The sequence below is a fragment of the Drosophila willistoni genome (assembly GCF_018902025.1).
Source record: "Drosophila willistoni isolate 14030-0811.24 chromosome XR unlocalized genomic scaffold, UCI_dwil_1.1 Seg105, whole genome shotgun sequence".
Classification (NCBI taxonomy): Eukaryota; Metazoa; Arthropoda; class Insecta; order Diptera; family Drosophilidae; genus Drosophila; species Drosophila willistoni.
In genome coordinates, this window is record NW_025814054.1 from 1483002 (window position 1) to 1507183 (window position 24182).

General features: G+C 38.1%; 1 protein-coding gene across 1 annotated transcript; it reads right to left on the reverse strand.

Moving 5' to 3' along the window:
- On the reverse strand, window positions 1–19120 carry LOC6644992 (alpha-protein kinase 1). Its single transcript, XM_002067746.3, has 6 exons — window positions 18553–19120; window positions 14548–14648; window positions 13815–14424; window positions 13540–13644; window positions 13358–13461; window positions 1–900 (listed from the first exon to the last, which is right to left on the reverse strand). Exons 1-6 carry the CDS (start codon window positions 19118–19120, stop codon window positions 37–39), a joined length of 2352 nt encoding a protein of 783 aa, XP_002067782.2. The 3' UTR covers window positions 1–36.
- Window positions 19121–24182: the final 5062 nt, after the last annotated feature.

The window sequence follows — 24182 nt, forward strand, 5'->3', positions numbered from 1 at the left end:
TATATATTTACAAATCATTATACTTGATTTTTGAAATCACGTCACACTGATCTCCTCATCGCTATCAGAATTGGAGTCATCATAGTCATCGTAATAGAGTTTCATGAATTCCGCACTCTGGAGCGGAGGAGCCTGTTGCTGCTGCTGTTGTTGTTGTTGCTGTTGTTGTTGCTGCTGTTGCTGCTGCTGCTGCTGCTGCTGGTGATGATGATGCAGTTGAGCCGCTGCAGCTGCTGCTGCCAACTCCACTTCCCGCATGGCTGTAAAATGAGGGGAATGATGCAATTGCTGCTGCAGTTGCTCAAAGCGACGCTGCTTGGCCTCCTGGATGCTGGTCTCGAGTTTGAATTTCAGATCAGCGGCCACCAATTGCTTTTGCATCTCAGCATTGATCTTGGCCTGAAACTCAGCAGCTGTGGTAACTGGCGGCGAGGAGGCTGCCGACGATGTTGTGGTTATGGTTGGTGTTGGTGTCGGTGTGGCCGACGATTGATCATTCATCTTAATGCTGGTTAACAGCGGCGGTGGAGAGCTGAGCTGAAGACCAAAACCAGTCGAGGAATGGCTACCCATGAGACTGGGCGAGCTTCTGCTGCTGGCAGATTGCGGTGATTTGGGTGTGACAGCTGCTGCCGGCGGTTCATCCTTGGCCCCAACGATGCCTCCATTACTCGATGGCAGTGGTGGAAGCGAAGATGGTGGCGGTGAGGCACTGCCATTGGGCGATAGCAGCGAGGGCGATAGCGGGGTTAGTGGGCGATCGCATTTGGCATCGGACAAATCCGGATTGGGATTATTCTTATTGGGCAGCGTCTGGTCACGTGAACCCCCATTGGCAAGAAGTTCGCGTTCCTTGGAGTTGCGCCATTTCATGCGGCGATTTTGAAACCAAATTTTTACCTGCAAAATGGATTAAGAAGGAAGAAAAAAAAAGAAAGAGTTGCTAATGAAATGGGTATAATTGGAAAATGTCCAAAAAACTACAGATGGATGGTTGGTCGGATGGTTGGATGGATGGATGGATGGAAGGCTGTCCAAAGCAGGGACAGGGAAAAGAAAAGTTTCAGCCAACTTTTCATGGCCGCAGGGGATCTTCTCTTACCCCTCTTTCCATCTCTTTTTCTATCTCTCTCACTCTCTGGCAGTGTCTATCGAGATAAATTCATGGGCCAGCATGAAATTTTGGTCACGCAAAAACAACTTTTTGGCCAAAGTTTCTGTGGTGCAGAGCAATGGGAATGGAAATGGGTAAATGGTAAATGGTTATTAGATGAATGGGGAGTTAGGGGATGGAGAGGTATGGAGGTATGTATGTATGTATGTATGTCGTGTGTGTGGGCGTGGTCGGGGCCAGAAAGTTTGAACTGCAATGCCAACACCAGACGTTCAGGCATATCCATAATAAATGCAAATTAGAGACATTTTCCCTAAACGACTGCTAAATTGATTAGAGCCACACTGGAGAGTGTGTTCGCACAGTGATACAAAGTCGATGGAAAATGGCAAGAGACAAACATTAGATGGAGAAATGTGTACCTATGCCCCACTGTGCCCACCCGGAAAAAGTTGGTCCAGCAAAAATTGTTTGCAAGTTGTTGTCTCTGGCTCTCACTTTCTCCTGGATCCTGGCCACGGCCTGGCGTGGCCTGGTGGTCTGGTCTGGTCTGGACTGGACTGCAACTGACAGGCAAGCAAAAGGACCATAGATAGATACTCGAAGCCGATGGCAATCGCAAAGTAACCACCCACACCACACAGCACACACACCAATCATCGGCCTCAACCGCCTCAATGTGATTTGCAACTGTTTTTGAGTTATTATGCAGTGGGTGTTTATCCAGGACTCTCTGACACACAGCAGGACATTCGCACTTTGTAACAAAATTTTGCAACAAAATTTATGAGAGTCTCACCCACTTCCATTTAGTGTCTCTCTTCTCCTTTCACTGTCTCTGTCTCTAACTTTGATAATTAGATTTGTGTGGGCAATTTTTAAGAAAAATTCATGCAGAAAATTGAAGGACTCACCCAACCAGCCGTCTCTTTCTTTCTCTCTCTCTCTCTCTCTCTCTTTCGATCCCTCCACCCTCTTTTAATCTCTGAAGCAATATAAATAAATAAACAACAAAATTGCTGACATGTTAAACAAGCGATTAACCGCAGAGATTTCTCTACATATATATATATATGTGTACGAATTCCTCCCCCAACCCCCTCAAGGATGACGATTAACGGGTGGTGGTGGTGGGGGGGCCACGTGCCAACTTTTTGGGTTTGCTGTTTTACTTACTTCCGGTCATTGAATTTTTTTCTCGCTAACATCTAAAACCCAACCAAAACCAAGCCAAAGTTTGCCCCCTTTTCTTTTTTTTTTTTTTGTGAGTTAAGCAATTGAAATAATAAGCTCAGGCGGCGATAAGATTAATGATTATGGGTCCAACCCTCATAGTGTAGGCAAAAGGCACGAGGAGAACGAAGAAGAAGAAGAAGAAGAAAAAAAGACCAGACCAGAGTAGAGCAGACCAGGCCAGGCCAGACCAGACCAGACCCAAATACCGCTCTCCAAGTAGTCCTAGTCGTTGTCGTCGTCGTCGTCTGTTTTTGATGGAAATTAATTATAAAGCGTGCAATTTAGTATGCGAGAAGGCAACTGGAAAACTGAGAGAAATGGTATTCGTTTTCGTTTTCTTTTGATTATACGAGAAATTTTCTATTTCCTTCTTAACAGCATCCAAGTTTAATGAGCTTGAAATTATGATATTTACCAAGAAGGTGACCCCAAAGAATGAGAGTGCGACTGAGAGAGAGAGTGAGAGATATTGAGTAGTATATCAACAATATTTAAACCGTTAGAAAATGTAATTATTGTCATTAGGTCAACTACCATATAGTAGTACTAACTTATATGTAGGTGCAATGTCAAATTACACCATGCAAATGAACTTAGTCAACTATTAGCTAAACTTAATGAACCGTTAAACATGACGGTGAAAAGCGTTTAGTATAGTTTTTTTTTTTTGTTTGTTTTTGTTTTTTTTTACAGCTTGTTTAACAAATATTACTCGCTGTTTAACATATATTTTCCATTGTGTATTATGCACTAAATAATACAATGAGACAAAACTAAAATGCAATTATTGTGGGCCAATTTATGGTAATATGTCCACACAAAACGTAGAGAATGAGAGTACACATAAATATTATTTCGGTTTTAATTATGCATAATTAACGAAAATTCTAGTAATTATAATACGAATTATCTAATTTATTCATTTTTGTTAAATGCTTTATTGTTTTTTTTTTTTTTTCGAAAATGTGTTTGTTTTAGAATACCAAAATGGGATAGAACAACTAGATTTGATGTTTAGACTTGTGCACTTACGTAAATTGATAAGTTTTTCTGCCCCAGTTGATCGAATAATATAAAGCAAAGGACTAAGACTAGACCAAATTTCATTAAAATGGCTTTAAAAATAACCAATTTAGGGCAAAATGTCTTCAATTCGGCTGAGAGAGAGTGAGCCTTAATTTGTTTTAGAAAAGCATTTTCTTTTTGATCTAAAAGAAAATCTCTTCTAAACGTGGCTCAAATGGAAATTTCTTAAGTATTATTATAGATTAATTATAGATTTCGATATATAATCTAATACATATGTGTTGAATTGGGAGCCTCATATTAGTTTGCCAAGTCATTGAAAAAGGCGTTTATTAATAAGTTCCAACAGATTCTCGTTGATTGCGTACTAAACAAGTTGACCTTTAAGTGATTCGACATATATTTTGAAAAATGGGTTTGACGCAATATATAATTCTTGAGTAGTTGACCTTATATAATTCGCTAATGATTGGTTATTGGCCAGATCAATATAGTTATGAAATTGAGGCGATAACTAATCATTAGCCATTGTTAGTTGATCACTGTTCAAGGAATAGTTGATGGTCAAATGAATCTCATGATTTTACGATTCCTTTAAGTTATTCATTTGAATCGCTCTCTCCCGTTCGATATCAGAAACAATTAAGTTATTTTCCTTAGTTTTCTTGCCATTTATAATCTAATAGTAACCAGAGCCACTTTGTTAAAGACTCTGACACATTATAGCATCCCCCATTGGATGGAATTGAGACCCCCTCGAAAAGAACAAAAAAAAAAAGAAAGGGAAAAAGGAAAACGATAAGTAACATATTTTTCTGACACGCTGCCGGCATAACGCGCATAGAATTTGTTTGAAGTTTTTATAAACCACCCGAGAAGAGAGTTCGCACATAGAGGCGAGTCTCTAGAAGTCAGGGATTGGCACTCAGGCAGTTGGCTACAAATTGCTTTGCTGGCTTCGCTCCCTTTTCTTTTTTTTTTTTTTTTTTGTTTTTTTCTTTGGCTTTTGGTTTTTGCCGAAAATTGACTTTGGGCAATGAGCACAAGCTGTTGTTTGGCATGTGGGGCGGGCGATTGAGGGCGGCAGGGGGAATCAGATATTTGGGTTCAGATTCCTATTCGGAAGTCTGAGTGTGGCAACATATGTTAACTAATGAGCCTGACGGTGGCAGTGGATGGCGGCTGGAGGCTGGAGGCTGGAGGAATGGCAAAATGAAGGCCCATTGCTGTCAACCCATTTTGTGCTTGCGAATGTCATTCGATATGCTTTGTAATAGCGTATTAAATAGTCTGCTACTATTTGCCAAAGTCGTTCCAACAGCAGTTGGCAGTGCGTTTTGGGTTACCAACTGGCCATGGTCCATTTATTCTTGATTGTGGTTATTGTTTTAGTGAAGCCAAAATACATAGTACAAATTTCCTCAAATGTTTGCAAAATACTTAAGGGTGCTCGGAGTTTTTTTTGTGTTTTTTTTTTTGGTTTAAAAGTGGGGGAGTCGTAATGGCAACGGGAGTGGGTAAAATGGGAGCATTTATTTAGCAATTTGTCAAAAATTTATTTTGTAACCAAAGCTGCAAATGATGGTTTTTAAATGTTTCTCAATCGTTTTCCCTGGTTTGTGTGCTGTGGAGGGAAAGAGAACAGCAAAATAAATTGAAATGAAATCCAACTTATGACAATTTCTATTTCATTTCTCTCATATTTAAGTGTTTTTTGATTCGATTTGAGCAAGTTGTAGCATATGTATAGGGGCATGCGACCTAGGTCTTAAGTCATAAAGATTGTTACCACAATTGAACAACTATTTGGGTATATATCTGTAGTATCCTTGAACTCTGTTGATTAATAAATCGTCCTTTATCGAAATGAAATCAGAGTTTAATAACTAGAAGGTGAATCTGTTGTTAATTTTAAAAAGTTTTTTAAACAGATTCAGTAACTGTATGCTCTTTCAATCTTATAAAGATAATATGTCTGAACATCAATCGAAAAAATCATGATAAAATATAATCAAAATAGGCCAGTTTATAGAATGATAAAGCTTTTTGCATTAGTGATGGTATTAAAACGATACATGATCGATTCTAAAGAAGAAACTGTAACCATATTTCAAGTATACGATTTAATCTAAAAGACTGTGTCCTCATAACAAGTTTTTATGGTCCTCTTAAAATCGGAATGAGTTGATGTGGTGGTAAATACCACTACAATTCTTTGGTAATTTACTGAAACTACTCAATCATTTGCAGAACTCTTGCTAAGCTGATAAAGAGTGGCTAACAAGACTCATGAAAAAGGTCAATAAAAGGCCAACGCTGGAAAGTTTGTTTAATATCGTATATTGCATGAATGAGAGACACTGGGAACTCCCTTAATTTCAGATACACAAAGATTATTTATCATGGAATTTGATTTAAAGCAATTTGAACCACTCGTTTGTTTGCACAAAGAAAAAAAATCGAAATGACAAACAAATGGAAAAAAGAAGAAAAAAAAAACCAAACAGAGAATGCCGCAAAGGTCTGCAGAAATCCCCAATGACCCAAACCAGCAACCAATACAAAAGACAAGTCAGACGAAAATGAAAATAAAAATATTTATAACGTGAAAATGCCAAAAGTACCGTGAGGCAAACGCGAGGGTGGAGAAGAGATTGAGAGAGAGACGGAGAGAGAGAGAGATTCCACAGTCGATTGCCAAAAGCCATGACTGGATTTTCCTTCTTTCCGTCGTGAGGCTGTTGCTCCCCCCGGCTTATTTTTTTTTTTTTGTTTTTCGACAAATCAAAAACAGACGAATTTGTTTTGGACATGACACTTAAAAAGTTTGCTGCCGGGGGAAATCTCTCGAATACACCACGTAAATCCCAGCCAGACACGTGTGGGTGTGTGTGTGTGTGTGTGTGTGTGTGTGTGTGTGTGTGTGCGCCACATGCAGGGGTTGCTCTTCAGGGCCCAACAGTCAGCAGGATTTCGTCCTGTCTCGCGATTCCTTGAACTTTGCTTTTATGTATTGATTTAAAAATGCAAATCAGTTTATACAAATACCCAAAAATAACCAGCAAAAAGATTTTTTAGCCTCAAGATGTTTTCATTTCCGCCTGGGAAACTGAGAAAGTGGGAACGGGGTTCAATCTAGGACCGCCAATTGGGTGGTTTGGCATTTGAAGTGTCATTAATGGCAATTAAATTTATAGCGGCAGGATTATGAGGCTGGTAACTGTCAGTTGCAGTTCAATGTTGGAATGGTAAAACGACTGTGGGATAAGGATAAATGAAATAAAAGAGCAGGGGAATGGCAAAGCTAGTCAATTATAGGGTGTAATGTAAATAAGTATTAGAATTCATAGCTCAAAGAGCACTTTCTAAAGTGCTAAAAGCCCTCTCTTGGAGTAGTGCCGAAACATTTGAGTATAAAACGAAGCTTAAACTATTTTTTATATATTGTATAACTGAATAAACTATTACATCTTACTTAACCATAAAAGTTACTGACCTACAGTTCTTGTCGCTAAGATTTGTCTATATTGTAATGTGATTTGTTCAAATCAATCATTATTTAATATTTAACTTAATAAACGTCAAGGCAAACATAATAAGTTAATAGTATTAACTTAATACATTAACTAATTATAATGATTTTGGCTTTTATTTGAATTCAAATATCGATTTAAAATCAATTCAATTATATACCAAAAAAATTAGTATTTTTTAGTGTTGTGCAACGAACGTAAGTCAGTCAATAAAAGGTAAACAACAAGTCTGTCTGTTGGCGCGCGTTAATTAATTTTCTTTTCGCAATTGAATATAAATAGTGTCAGTGCAAAGTTAATGCAATGATAAATGATAAATATTGGTATTGGCATTAAAATCTGTTGTTTAAATTGCTAGGAAATTTTACTTTCGGAAACAACAGAGAAAGATGCCGGCTTCGCTGCACAGGCTGCAATTGTGTGTAAGAGACAGTAAAAGCGATCAGATATTATCCGTTTCCTAGTTTTTGTTTTTGTTTTATTTTTTGAGTGTGTATGAAGTAATTTAATTCCGTAGTAACGCGAAATGTAGACAAGTGTGGCAGATTGAAATAGAACGGATTGGAAAAGGTAAGTAAAGAAATGCATATTCATTTACAGTTGAAATTGATGTTGTCGCTGCCGTGGCAATTAAATGGAAGAGAGAAAGAGAGCAAGAAACCAATTTAAGAAAATCCGCTAAGTTTGTTTTGGCTTTTTTTTTAACTGCGTGTGTGTAATAAGAATATGAAGCTGATTGGAAAGAAAATAAAGCTGATTAGATAGAGAAGCAGTGCGGAATTAGCCATATAGCAGGATTAGCAAATACTACGGGCCCTGGATTTTGGATAAGTTACCAAACATAAATTTGAAAAAATTTGTAAATACTTAAAAACTTTGTGATTTTGGAACTTTGCTAAATTTAAACCGATTTTCGAAAGCAATATATTATTTTTAATTTAATTTTAAATAAATGGTGGGGGTATTCAAGAACTAAAGATATTTTAAGCGATGACAAAAAATGCCAAAAAACAGCATTGTTTTATCAATAAACCTTAATTTCATGAAGCTCTCATTTTGTCAATTTTAAGAGTATTTGGTAAATTCATATCTTTACGAGTTGTGTACAATAATTGCTTTCAATCTGCATTAAAGTTTCAAGAATGTAGTATTTTGACAATTTTAGCAAAAAATCATGATATTTGACAAAAATTGGTTTGAAAATTATTTTTATCCCAATATCAAAGTTTTTGATGTCATTTTTAAATATGTTAAATATATAAGATATACCTTTTTGGCCAGTCATCAGTCATCATTCAGTCTGAAAAATCGTCAGACTAAACAAAAAATTAAACAAAAATTATGTTTCGAAATTAAAAAAAAAAAAAAATTTCTTTGCGAATCGTTTTTGATCGATTTTTATTGGAAAATTATCTTCTTCATTGTGCATAGCCATGGATAACTTGGCTATGGATAACTGGTGTCGAGGCGTATGCTTGGACTTGGTCGGCGATGGCGATCCAAGCATTTTACATATTTCTGGACTATGGAAAGATGACACCAACACATATTACAGACACTTATACCATTATATTGAATACAGTTTTTCATATAAATGGGGTTCCTGAGGACTCCGAACTGGACGAGGATGTTATTAAACGCTTGGAGGCTTATCTACATTGCAACATTATTAATTGAAGTTATCTACACGAGTGAGGAGAACAAGTATTTTCTGCGTCTAGATCTGATGGAGTCGCTGATATTCTAAGTTTTTATATTATTATGCTTAATGTACACGGATTTCAAAAGATGCTCCTTGTCGCTGAGGAAATTCATCTATTGAAAAAAAAAGAAAAACTGAAATAAAACATATGTTTTGTTTCTAACCAATATTTAGGCTTCTGAACTGCTACAGGTCCCGAGGGCTGGCTTTCTGACGATCACAGAAAAAAGATAATACATAATTTAAGCAGTGGCATCTGCTTAAAGCGGCTCATCAAACAGTTATCAATGTAACTTCGGCAGAGTGGAAAAGGCAAAGCTATTAATTAATGTGGGCTCTCCCCGTATTTCACTCTCATTATATATAACCCACTCTTTGGGATTTTACTAGTCCAAAGTTCTATTGGCACGCAACAAAAAAGGAGAAAGTAGCGGGCCATAAATCGCTGTAGCTGCAATAAACGCGGTCGCGGTTTGAGCCTTCAATTTTTCGAGTGCGTTTGTAAAAATCGCAATAAACGTTGCAATGAACAACACTTGAAATGATGAATCACCTGAGCCAGTCCGACGGCCATCAATGCAACGTTTTGTCAACCGCAAGGCACGCGACCCAGCAATAGACCCCCCCAGACCACATACAGGCTGCTGGTGGTCTATTGCAGGCAGGCTAGCGGCATCCTAGGGGCCATTGCATTGTGGATATTTATGGCGAAACAAAGGCAAGCAAGAGAGCCCAGGGGCAGGGGAAGGGAAGTATGGCATTGCAGCAAATGAACAACGAATGGCCGCAAAAAAGTGCAACACAACCAAGGACGAAGCTCTTAAATCATATTGCATACAACTAGGCGCAATGCAATCCACTCAAACCCGCACATACAAAGTCTCGCACACACAGACACATAGCCATACACACACTCAACCTGTGTCACTCGAGTGTGAATATCCGCACTCGTTCATCACCCTCCAGCAGCTCAACTCCAACTCTCCCCATTGCCAGCCCAATCTTGGCCCAGCAGTCGTTAATGGAGCTTTTAGCTTCGTGTCGCCATTGCCGCCGGCTGGTCAACACTTTGTCCTTTGTCCTCGTCCTCATCCACATCCACTGGGCGACGGCGACTGGACCGACCACACGCTGTGATTTGACTGCGAATTTTTCTGACATTTTTGCACATTTTTTAAAGGTTTTTCTTCTTCTCTGTGTCGCTCTCTTTCTCTTTTTCTCTCCATTTTTGTTTTTTGTTTTTGTATGTGTGTATTTCTGCCTCGACAAAGAGCCCCAGTCTTTGTTTTTCTGCCTTGACATTTTTTCATTTTCCCCATTTGACAAAGTGCATTTGATAAATGCTTTTGATTTTTCTTTCCCAGTCATCTCTTTGTATACTGCCCTTTGAAAGACTGGAGATTTATAGTTGAATAATAATCGTAAAATAATAGTAAAATCATAAACTAAAGTTTTTGGCACTCAGTTTGATCAACTTTTGACCACTAAAGTAAGTAGAGTTTGAAATACGTAGGTCTCATAGTTAATTGTTAAATCATCGTCTTAAATGTACATATGTACATACTTATGTATGTAGATATATCAATTCATTCATTTGTCAAACCGAAGGCATTGCTTAACAAATTTGGCCAAAATTCAACTGCCAATCGTTTATATTTACCATTTAGATTTACTATAGTGGCATATTTTCAGCAAATATTTTATGATTTTGTATTTGGAAACATTTGAAAGACTTTAAAATCTTTTCTTTAACAGTGAACCAAGAGTTGACTGACATCAAACCTGCTTATACACTAAGCAGCTACAACCCAGTTAGTAATTTAAGATCTTATTGCATCACCTATCTGAAACCAATTTAAACATCTTTCAAAGTTATAAGAAACTGAAAAGTTTCATTTTGGGTAATTTATGGTACTCGGGAAGGACTATGATAACAACAGGAATGTTAAAACCATCAAATGACTAACTTTGCGGCCATTAACTAAAGGACATTGTGCAGATCATTTGTGTGGCAGGACCTGTCTAAGATCTTCTATGTAGCATGATATTAAAGCATCTAAGACTAAATTGAATTTCATAACAATTTGTCTGAAATACCTAAATTTAGATAGTAAACAGATGCTTAAATCTCCCATGCATTATAAGATCATTAAGGTGAAAGTGATCGATCGCCTTCTACACATGGACTGATAAAAAAAAGGGGCGTGACATATGCAATAAGTTGATGAATTCATGTCTGAATCGTAGTAGTAGTCCAGCTGACAAATGGAACTGGACACGCTTATTGCGTAATTATGAAATTTTTATGAATTATGTGCAGTCGAGTTGCCAAACTCAAAAAAGAAAAAGAAAGAACACAAATCGATGCTGCACTAATTTGGCATGACATTGTCAGCATCATCATTATCATCAGCCGCAGCAGCCGTCGGATGAATGTGTGAATTCTGTATGTGAATGGATGGGAATGTTTTTTTGTGTTTTGGTGGTGACAACTTCGGCCAGTGATTGAGTTGTGATCGATTACATTTTGACAAGGACGAATTTGCCACGCAAATTTCCCTTCCTCTCGCTTTCTCTCTCTCTATCACTCTGTCTGCTGCAGCTCTTCTTTGCTTTCTCGTGTTGTTCCTTTATGTAATTTTACAAAAATTAATTTAATTATTCCATGACCCTGGAGAGAGGCCCTGAAGTCCAACAATAAGAGGAAAAAAAAGACTCAACTCAACTCTTTGTCCCTCTGCCTCTGTCTCTGGTTACGAATTGAAATGAATTTCTTATAGCTCGTTATAATTTCATTATATTTCCACCTCAGACGGAGGAAAAGCAGCATCAACTTCAATATATAATACATGTATGTATATGTGGCTATATATGTATATATCTCAGTATATACATCGGAAGACAAGCGACTGCGCATTTTGAAGAAAACATTTTAGTCTACCCAGCTAACTGACTTCCCTCCCCATCTCCTTCATCTTCATCTCCTGCTCCTGCTTCTGGCTCTGATTCTCTGGTGTGTGTGGCTTCCATTTTGGTGTGCGCACAGCAGCCATTGCTGCTGAGAGCTTTTTATTTTTGTTTTTTTTTCCTTTCTTTTTTGGCCGGTAAGGGCGGAGTTTTATATTCCCATTGTTTGACTTTACTTTTATTTTATTTGATTTCATTTTATGTTTTTATGTTTTATGGATTCACCGTCGCCATAGCCTTTTGTTTGCCCCTTCTTCTGATTATTATTATTATTATTATTATTGAAGCCGATTTGAAAAGTTTCCGCTTTCAGAGATTTTGTGTGTATAAGGTTAATATTTAAAATTGTTAGAGGTTCATTCTATTGATTCATTTAGCCTTATTATGTTTATGACCAAACTGAAAATTGGCAAAATTTCGCATAGTTTATGCAACTAGCCAAAAACTTTTACTACCACCCTCCAAAAACAGAGTAGTGAGAGTTATGTTAATTAGCATTTTAAATTAGGCAACTTTACTCAACCAAACTAAAAATGACTTTACTTTGAAATGCATTGAGTTTAACATTTTTCTTGCTAATTTCTAAGTGGGTTTCCAGTTTATTATATATTAATTGATTTCAATTTGAAAAATGAAGTAAGTAAGTCGTCTCGCCGACTTAGGTATACCATACACCAGTAAAGCAAATATTTAAAATTTATTAAAAAAAAGCATTTTCACATGCTTTTTACAAGCATATCTTAGTATCTCGCTCACTCAATCATACGAGCACCCTAGCGCCCCCACCAGCTGACGGCCAACTTCGGCCTTATGGAAAAACGTTTATATGCATAACTCGACTATTTTTTGTCCGATTTTGATCAAATTTGGTATTTTGCTAGATATTAGTATTAAATTTAAGTGTGCCAAATTTGATTGCATAAGGTAAAAAAATACGGGAGATAATCAAGTTTTTCAAATTACGGGGGCGGAAAAGGGCGTGGCAAAATTTTTACACATACAAAATGTGTGCATTTACTAGGCGAATATACATACCAAATATCGTGTCTCTAGCTGGAATAGTTTTGGAGATAAACGCTTTTTTTAAATTGCGGGGGCGAAAAGGGGCGTGGCAAAAATTTGAAATAAACTTGATCACTCTACATACTACACGAGTCTACATACCAAATTTGGTGGCTCTAGCTCTTACAGTCTCCGAGATCTAGGTGTTCATACGGACAGACGGACGGACGGACAGACGGACAGACGGACAGACGGACGGACAGACGGACATGGCTAGATCGACTCGGTTGTTGATCCTGATCAAGAATATATATACTTTGTGGGGTCGGAGATGCTTCCTTCTGCCTGTTACATACATTTTGGCGACTTTAATATACCATTTCACCCTATGGGTGTATGGTATAAAAACTGTTTCTTCTGTTCCTTGAAGTCTACAACTGATATAATCTATAAGAGTATCGACTGAAACGTGTTCATTTCAGTGGAATTCCAATTATCGAAAGTATATCAATTTTGTTTGAAATCATCCATATTGTCATAAACTCATTCCCGAATAGTTTCGTTTATATCAGAAAATCTTTTTTTTTATATTTTTCTGATCCCAGTTCAAAATCTTCTGTATAATAATATAATAAGATTTCGTTCAGAAATATTTGTTCTTAAAACCGCTGTTAAGTAAAAGATCTTGAGAAGTCCCTAGGCGACAAATTGAGATCTGGATCATGGAAATGGAGTGTGAAGAGGAAGATAAAGTGAAATTAATTTCTGGCCACTCACCTGAGAATCTTTTAAGCCCAATCTCTCGGCGAGTTTTTTGCGATCCGGCTTGCTTATGTATTTCTGTTGCTGGAAACGTTTCTCCAAACCTTTGCGCTGCGAATCTAATGGGGGGAAAATGATTATAATCATGTCACTGGCCACGTGATGGCTGCATACCATCTTCTTCTCATGCTACTAACCTGAGAAGACGGCACGACGCATCATGCCCCGACGAGGCTTGCCACGCGTTGAATGCGCCCAGGGGAAGCCCTGACCAGGTGGCAGGGGAAACACTTGGGCGCCCACTGCAATTGGAAATTGTAAAATGGATGCATTTAGAGGCAAAATACTTGTTAATGTGCATCCCAGCAGGGGGGACAAGTTGGTCAGGCAATGTGGGTAAATGGGTATGGGGGATGTCACAATGTGTGGATTAGAATTGGGGAGCAATTACGAGAAGATGTGTGTCTCTTACCACTCATGTAGGGATTGCGGCAGTGTGCCAGCAACGAATGCAAATGCGGATGATTAAGAGTGTGCGGTAGGAAGGGTGTCGGACGACTGGGCATCGGTTTGGCAATAACCGGATGAACTGGCGGCGGTGGAGGTGGTGGTGGTGGTGTGGGATTTGGATTGGTATTGGGATGACCAACTCCAGCCACCAATTGTTGTTGTTGTTGCTGTTGCTTTTCTTGCGTTAATCTTCGATTGTTGTTGTCCTCGGTGTCTCCATTGCCAATTTCATGCGGTCGCCCATCCTGGCCAGAGTTGTTGCTGCCAATGCTACCGTTGTTATTGTTGTTGTTGTTATTATTGTGATTGTTGTCGCTATCACTAATTGTGCTGCCAGGTGACGACGACGAGGATGCGGCCGTCGTAACTGTGGTTTGCGGTTGACAACTATTGCCATGCGGTTGCTGCTGTTGCTGCTGCTGCTGTTGCTGCTGCTGCTGATGTGACTGTTGCTGGTGCGTTAGAAATGCGGGATGCGGAAAGTGTGCATGTGGATGATGATGATGATGGTGATGATGCGGATGTGAATGCGGATGATGTGGATGGGCATGTGGATGGCCATGGGGATGGGGCCCATGTGGATGTCCTAGAGTCGGATGTGTTGGCACTGTTAACTGTTGATGGTGTTGTTGTTGTTGCTGCTGCTGTTGCTGATGTCCTTGCTGTTGTTGCTGTTGCTGCTGTGCATGATGATGATGCTGCTGCTGCTGCTGATGGTGTTGATGATATTGATGTGTGTGCTGTTGCATAAAGTTTTGTTGTAGATAAGGCCAAATATGCTGCGGTTGCATAAATTCTGCAAGAAAATAACAAAATTGAAAAGATTTAATTGCTTTTTCGTTTAAATTTTCAAAAGTTATTTATTAAAGTTCTACGTTATCTTTTATTTCGCTTATTGTAATCAAAAGAAGTTTCTGTCTTTGCTTGATTTAATTATAATTCCGAACTAATTTAAACAAGTTTCTGAACTCCTTACTTTTTAACCTAGACCTAAGCTGGCTCAACATTGGATCATCTTGAATCCCTTCACTTTCACTTTACTTTTCCCAATGAAAAGTGATCTTAAATCTTATCTTAAAGTGTCATCATCCCTTTTTGTGCTTTGCCAGAAGTCACCAGAAGGTAAACAGCTCTTATGTAAATTTCAACTTGGCGTTGTCTTTACCATCTTTCAGACACTTGCCGTGCCCCACCCAAGTCCTTTCCCCAACCCGCTGATATTTCATGGCTTTCCCATCATATCCGCACACACACACACACACACACATACAGAAGAATTTCTGCTTTGAAGTGTCAGTGTGAAGTTGGCATAATTAAACGGCCCCCTGCTCCAATTTAGAGCTTGCCAGAGGATTGGAAAACTTCTCCAACACACGCACACACACACACGTACATATTACTTACACACACTCGCACCTTGACAGGCGGCCAGACGCCGCCAACAACGCCGCCAACGCCATCATCGCCTTCATGTGAAAAGCAAACAAAAGTTTTCCGCCTTTGTTACTAAGTAAATGTGGGAGATGGGGTAAGAAGAGATGGGGGAGTTGGGTGAATTTTTGGGCGAATTGGTTGGTTGGTTGATTATGGGCTGCATTTCATTTTCTAATTAAACACCCCCAACAAAAGCCAGTATTGGCAGCACCCCAAACCCTCAAAGCCTCTGCTTCCCCCCACATCTCGTGCCACCGCTCCGTTTTAGCTGCAGGATATGATTTTAATTCGATTAGAGAGAGAAATGAAACAATTAACGTATTAACGCCTCTTTAGTTTTGCATTTTGTGTGTTTAATTTGATGCCTCTCGCAATCTTGTGGGCAAAGTTTTTGTCGACAGGCTCCAATTCACCATAGATATGAGTGTATGTGTGAGTGTGTGTGTGTGTGTGTGACACACACACATGTGTCCCTAATGAGCGCACAAATTAAGTTATAATTGTTCAGACATTTGTTTGTTTTTCCAGCGGTTTTGTGACTTTTGCATCTGTGCTTGCTGCTCGCAGCTCGTTCGAAGACCACCACGCCCCCCCAGCCCCCAAAAAGGAAAATGTCGAAAAGTTTTTCTCTTCTGGTTTATGGGCACATATCAACAAAAAGTTAATTTGCGGCAACACCAACAAAAAGAAAATTGCCTTTTTGCATATGTGTGTATGTGAGTGAGTGAATGTGTCGATGTGTGTGTTTGTTTTTAGTGGATTTTGATTATTGTATCCGATTAGTTACCAATTAGTTGGCAAGAAACACAATTTCTTTCTATATATACCCCGTTTAACTTGGTTTTACTTAGATGAGGGAAAAATATTTGTACCAGGAACAAGTTTAAATACAAAAGACAGACAAGATTTATAGAGTTACCTTAATAAAGTCTTATATTATACAGTAACTAATAAGTGCCTCATAATGTTTGAGATGTTGTTTTACCAACTTTATTCTATAACTTTGTTGGGAAAAGTCAAGTATGACGTCAAAACGAACGACTTTGTCGTCAGAACGATCTTTCAATTAAAGGTTTCCCTTCCTTTTTAATAAAAATTATGTAGCTAAACTAAGTTTGCGAAGTAAATAAGTAAGATGTATATAATAATAATAATATAAATATTGTACAATATGTAAATATAATTTCAATATTGTTTTTAATCATTTTAGTTGTAACGATGTTCTAACGATTAAAAATCAAGGTTGTGAATTTAAATCTTCTTCCAATGAGTAAGGTAAAAAAAGGTAGGTCAAAAAATTCCTAAATCTTTTGTTTTTAGGTTTTTGTTCCCTTTTTTGTTTCTCAAACAAAACAAATACATGTTAATGTGATTAACTCTTTCTAGATTTGAAAATTGAATTTGTTTCCTACATAACCCAATTGAGTTATCGAAAATGTAGCTATTCGATTCATTTCAAATATAATTTCCCACTTTGTTGTTTTGCCACGCTTTTGCCATTAAAATGTGCAGAATTATATACATTTTAACCCAAAACGATGGTCATAAAAAAGTGCCATCAAAATTCGTATAAATCTAGTGCGAAAAAAACCAACGAAACGGAAAATTCTTTCAACCAACGCAGCAAAGGCCAGCCCACTCATTAATAAAAAACGCACTAACAATAATCGTTTGACAATTAAAATCCCACAATCCCCACAAATAACAGCGAACACACAAAGCCCTACATATTTTCGCCTATTTCCATTCACATGTTAAAAAAAAGGAGGATTGGGAAGCAAAGTTACTGCAGTTACATTGACTGATAGCAAATTTGTTACGCCTACTTTTTGTGTTCTATGGTGAGTCTATGACAACCCCTCATACTACGGCCGACAGGACAGCACGCGCAGTTCAGGAAGAGGATCTCACTCTGTCTCACTCTCTCGCTCGTTCTATCTCAGTCTGATCAACCCGGAACTGGTTTTTGGCTGGCTCTGGCAACGGATTCTGTCTCTTGGGCTCTGAGCCTCAATAATTTAAACATGATTAGGTCTGGTTGTGTTTTTACAGCCTGCCTGAAAACCAGGGCTCGAGGGCTTATATCGGGACCAGAGAGATAGATAATAATGAAATTGCGGCGTAAAAAAGTATTGCGACCCTTTTTTTTCCTTTGCTTTGTTTTCAGGAAGAAACTTTTACTGAATTTCAATTGGACAAAAATTGTTATTCTTTTGGCTTTTCATATTGCAATTGTTTTGTGTACTGCTTTCATTGTTTTTTGTTTATGTTTAGCATTAGGAACGGTAAATTGATTGCCGAGCCGAGTTTATTGCATTTTGCCAAAAGAACTAAAGCAACTAAGTAGCTCTATCAAAAAAAAAAAGGGGACAATAAAAAGGTGCACAGTTCAGTTCAGTTGATAGCAATTGATTGCTAATTAGGCATATTTCAATTGGGGTAAGGATCAGCTTCAAATGTTTTTCACAAAGAATATGATTTCATTCGAATTAGTTTACTATTTATAACTTATTCAGTTACTTAAGCTCAATAAAATGAACAGTTTCTAGCAAATGTTGATTAGAATTATGAGTATTAGGGGCATCTTATGGTTTATAGTTGATATCTGAATGTGCTGTTTAAAAGAAACAAGAGAATTCTTAAAATATCTTCTACAATTGTACTTGAAATAAACTTTCGATGTGGTTAGAAAAGTTATTTTGAAAAAACCTAAGTAATTCATCTAAATAAACAATAATCCATAATTTGTATTTAACCAAGATATTTTTTTTTTTATAGTCTCAAGACTAATGATTGATTTTAGGGAATGGAAATCATTAACTACCTATTAATGTAATGTAATCGAACAACTATGTACATATTGGCCATGCTTTGAGCTTAATTGGGTATTAACGTTTCTAAAATTATACGATTAGATATCATCTAGATCCTGCGCAACTCCAATCTATTATTGCTTACCGATCCCCAAAACAGATCATTCATTTTAAACTGTTAGTTGTTTAAATTATTATGAATTCTTATAAAATTATTGCTTTCAAGAAAATTATGAATATAAATAATCCTGTTGTTTATTCCGATAGATATTACTCATTAGAGCAGGGAAGATTTTTAGAAACACTTGATCACAAAAACAAAATTTGTAACAAAAAAAACTAAAGGTAGTTGTTTTTTTCACTTGCTCAATATCATATTATACATTTATATATAAATAAATACATTTCATTGTCCAGTTTAAAGTTAAGGCTTCTTGAGTTAATGGTTCTTACCATTTCGAACACGCACTCCCTCCCTGGTATCACCGAGAATAGCCGAAACACTAAACTTTAGTATGGGCTTGCTATTGTTATCCTTTAGTATGGTTGTTGCCCCAACGCCTGTGGTATTGTTGTTCTCTTTGGGCTCCACTTTGGGCAGTTTAATTGCCGACTCATTGTCATCGGATGGATCAACAAGTTCATCATCCATTTCCTCATCATCCATAATGTGGGCCTCCTCATCCACACTGCCAATGTCGGCGACAATCTCATCCGCCGAGGAGTCATCATCGTCATCCATTTCCTCAATACTGTCAACACTTTCAGAACGATTCTCACGACACTTATCACACTTATTGTAGCCACCACGTTTGGAGCAATTGCCACAGTGTTCGGAACGTTCCTCGGTCGCGTTAACCGGATCGGATGATTCCGATTCAGCAGCAGCAGCAGCGGCGGCAGCAGCAGCCGCGGCAGCACGTCGCGATAGGAGCATTTCACTAATACTTGACTTTAGCTGACTTTCCGTGTAGGTCTGCTGGGCATGGAGTAGACTGTCCACGAGGAAAGCCGTTGACATTACGCCAAAAAAAAAGACGACAGACTCTCAATCCTCAATATATATATATCTATATGTATATTTATATGTATGATCTAATGTGGAATGTGTTTCAGTTTCAGTTCTTTTGTATTCTTTATTTTTAAGTGGCAATGTGTGGCGCGTCGCGTTCGCGTCGAGTGCTGGAATCGAACTGAACCAGAATTCCACAATCAGTTGCAGCTTCAATTCATATTGCGGATCCTGCGTCCTGCTGCAGCGCACATTGTTCTGGCTTTTAGGGGTTGCTCGGCGGTGGTTGGTCTAATTCTCCTGCCCAGTCGTCGTCGTCGTCGTTGCTCGTTTAACTACATGAGGCACGTGATGCCTCACTCAGAGTCCTCCTTATGTACTCTTAACACACTCTTTCTGCTTGTGTGTGTGTGCCCCGTGGAGCCCTTGCCTGGCCTGTTATTGTTGTACGCTTTTTATTTGATTTTATTTGTGTGAAAACAATAAAAATTTAATTTTCTTGTTTTGTTGCTGCTGCCTTGAACTCCGAAAGGACTACGAGAAGGGGCAGTAGAGCTTCGAGTTGAGTTTCGTGTTGTTCCTTGGACTCTTATTAGATTTGTTGCTCCTCCGGTTATTGCTCTGCCACGAAGTATGCCATGAGCTGCTCGAGCTATTTGCCATACAGTGGAACAGATATAATCCTTTGGAAATTAAGTGCCTAGGTTCAGGGTTTGATTATCTACCCAGTGAGTCAATCAAATAAGATTCACCTGAATTGATTAATAACGTTGATATTAATTTACATTAATAATATAATTTATTTAAAGAAATTGTAAAATATCTTATTCGTTAAATCAAAATTAGAGTCACTGACTTGGTTAACATTTTAAGATGATCTTGAGTCGATTCGCGGTAGTTTTTAAGATAGTTTAGTTTTATCTATTGCCTACTTCCCATTAAACCTCAAAAAAATTCTAAAATTTGTTGAGATAATAATTTTGAACAATTTTTTCTAATATATATTTTCTAAAATTAACTAGAAAAGATTTAAAACTGTAGAACTATAGATTTGGGATGGTAAAATATCCATACATTTAATTTATATATATACTTTTCATATATGTATTTTACATTGTATTTTACTGAGAATAAACTAATAATATCAAATGGATGAATGTGGAACCATTCAATAAAATCGTTTTCGAAAAATGTAAATGTCTAAATTAGTATTGGAATTGTAGGTTTGTCTGTATTAATCTGCCAGCTCTCGTGTTCGTATAGAGAGACCTTAATAAAGGACTTCTTCACAAGTGGTAATGGAAATTTCTATTTGATTTTCCGTCATACTGCTCATTTAGTGTAGATTTAGTAAAGGAATTTTAGTTGCCACCCACCTAACGTTTCCGACCCCTACCCATCAAACAAGTGTCCACGCAATTTGTTGCAGGATGCCAACAACAGCAACAACGACAACGACAACAACAACAACAACAACAACAACAACAACAACAACAATAAAAGCAATGAAAAAGAAAAAAAAACGAAAGGAAAGCGCCAAGAGTCAGTAGATTAACTTTTATTATGACCGCAAATTAGTTGTCCTCGTCGTTTGGCTTGATGACGACAATCGACAATGATGACTTATTTACTTAAGACCGAAAAGTAAATGGAGAAACGTTCTTCTCCACACCCCTGTTTCGTTTCGTTTCATCCACTTTTCAGTTATGTAAGCTTAGAAAGTTGGCAATAGAGGAGAGGTATGTCCTTTCGACTTGCTCTATTGTATACACAAGGCCTATGACTCTCACATAGTTAGAGTGCAAGCACGAGAGCGAGAGAGAAAAGGAGAGAGACAGAGAGGGACAGAAAATGAGAGTCGCACACGGAGAAAGAGAGACAGAGACACACACAAACACTGACACAGCAAGAGAGAAAGCGAGAACATTGAAATGAGTGAGAGAGAGCGAGTAAGAGCTCTGGCAAGCCAGTGAGAAGCAACCCCTGTGTGTGGCATGATGTGGCTTTTTGGCTTGGAAAAGTGCAAGTGGTTGCCCAACTGGCATAGGGGCGTGGCTTGGACTCGAATTGGAAACCCATCAGAGTAATCTCCAGGATGTAGCGGCAAGGAGTGGCATGGAGTGGACTGGAGTACCACAACAATGAGAAGAATAAGGCCAAACACAAAGCAGCCGCTGCCGCTGCTGCTGATTCAGCTCATTGTTTTTTGCTGTTGGTGGCGCTGCCATTTGTGGCTTTTTGCTTTGCTTTCATATGAAAGCACGCCTCAAAGGATTACTCAACAAGCGTATCCTCCTTGCTCCGAGCACCCGTGCGACGTCGTCGTCCTCGTCGTCAGCTTCTTCTTCGGCGAGTACATAAAACATGCTCATATAAGCGTATAAATATGTGATAATAATGATTAAAAGTTCTCATCATGCTATGCCATCATCATTTATGCAAAGGATTTCTCCCCGAATGTCCTTGTGTCTCTCTTGCTTTCTCTCTGTCTCTTTCCCTCTCTATGCGTGTGTCTGTGTGTATGTGTGTGTAGTAGCAGCTCTTACATTTTTATTTGGCACCGACTATGTGGGTGGTTTTGGCATGACTTTACTTTTAGCTAGAGCTTAAGCAGATTATTTTCAATTTCCTCTTTTTTTCTTTTGGTTGTATTTTTGGTTCGTTGCCAGAAATCATCTATGCGAATCTCTAAGCGAATCTTTCTATCTGTCTCTGTGTGTGTGTGTGTGTGTGTGTGTGTGGAGTTTTCCACTCTTTGTACTTGGCCATAATATGAGGACAATTATTTGATAAGTGGGTTGAATGTGCAGCTCTCTGGCTCTGCCATTGTCATGATGCTTTTTGACAAATGAAAGGGGTCACAACTGGCTTTTGTCACTACAACCCATAGAAGTGGATCTCGGTGAATGGGAGGGGATTGTGGGTGGTGTTAAGGACAAAGTTTTAATTGTTTTTGTTTTGCCATTCTATATATGTATGTGTATTGCCATATACAATACATAAGTATTTCTCATATTTATATTTGAATTTGTTGAATTGGAAATATGTAAATGATCTTCAGCATACATTTATTTGGTTAAATCGTTTGGCTTTTCTCTGGGATTTGTTCTGGCAATATAATGAATATGCTAAATACTTGTTATTGTGTTATTGTATTTCAATTAGTTCAATAAAGACTAAAATAGAAAGACACTCCCTTGAGAGAGGTTTAGGCAAGAATGTTTTAATGAAATGTTATATCTACAATTATTTTATGTCATTTTTTCATTCGTGTCAATTTTGCTTACCAAATACTTGGTTTTTATTTCGAGTAAGGGGCAAAAACCCTTTAAATTTTTGACTACTTAAAGTAAATGAAATACTTTAAGTTTTTGGCTCTATATTCTTTAAACTCTAAACCAATTAAAAAAAATGAAATTACAAATACTTAAGAATTTATTTTAAACCCATATGAATTAGAAATAGAAACATATTTTATGGATTATTTTAGATCTTGTTTTTTTATTTATTATTGTTTGATTTAAAGCCCTAGAGAATATATATTCATTCGATCAACCAAACAAGTTAAACTAATAAAAGTAGCCATTGCTAATGTTTTCCTTGTTTAAGGTAAATTAGTTGCTTCTCATTTTTAATTATTGCTTTGAAAACTTTCACATCAAACTCCACCGCAAACTAGAGAGTTTGGCTTTACAGAACAGAGAAAACGTTGTCGAAGGAGTAAAAAATTAGATAAAAGTTAAGTTAAGTTACCGCAGAAAGAACCCACAAAATAATAACCGAGAAAATATTCTCAAAGAAATTGAACTTTAAGAATCTCTCTTTCCCATTTCCCAAAGAAAACGCACATCTCAAAAAGATTTTAACTATTGAGCAGGTTTTGTAAATATTATAATATGCATCCCTCTAATTTCTAAATAAACCTCTTTAGAAGTTCTGATACGCCAATTACAATATACATAAGTCTACAAAATGAATGTTTAAATCAAATGTAATAGTATCTTATTTACTGATCAAACTTTCCTTTGATATATTTTTGTCTAGGTGGTCTTCATCTCTTTTCCTTTACCAGCAGCAGGTGAGTCATCTTGGCACTCAAAGAATTCCTGCCAAAAATGGTTTTCCTTCTTGTCAAAATTCACTGATTTTTTGTTGCCACATATGCCACACACTTCATGTGGCGCGGGAGAGGGGCGAGCTGTATGTGGTGGAGAAGGCGGGGGAAGGTACCCAAAGCAAATAAACAACTTCATAGCATCGTTCGAAATGGAATCGAATGCCATTGACAGCCGCATCATTATATGGATATCATTATCGTGTATCGGCTGCCAAAAAAAAAAAAGAAAGGAAGGTAAAATGTCACAAGATGCTGCACGGTGAAGAGGCCAAGAGAGGTGGAGGACTCCCACACACACACACACATGCACACACACACCATCAATGAGGTTGGGGGGCGTGGTTGGGCAATATAATAAAGCGCAAACATTTATACACGACACTCGATGGAGAGCGATTTGAGATGATATAGAAAAAGAGGAGCAAAAATAAAAAAGAAATACATCGAGGCATTCCATGGCACGAAGCACCAAGTTAACTGTCGATATCAGCTGCTACTGATGCTGCTCTTGCTCCTGCTCCTGCCACTCGCTCCATCCTGCGCTTCGCTGCCCAACCACCACCCACCGCCCATAATATGAATGTGAATTCTGTTTGCTATCGATTTTCAGAACAACGTTTATTATTTTTATTATATACGAATGGGAACTGTCCGCCATGGAGGGGGATACCCTGGCAAATTATGGGCTTTTCATAACGTTAACAGTCGCATAAATACGCTCTTTGTGTCAACCGAGTAGAAAAAATGCGATAAAAGATTATAAAGTGTGTGTGTGGGTCTCTGGGTATGGATGGGTGTGGGTGCGGGTGCGGGTGTGAGTGTGTGCGAATGCTTGGGTTTTGGCTTTTGCTGCCAGAACAAGCCAAAGCTGAAGCTGTAGCTGAAGCCAGAACAGGACACGACAGAAGAGGCCGGGCCAGGCCCAACAGCTCATTCCTGGGGTGGAGAGTTCGT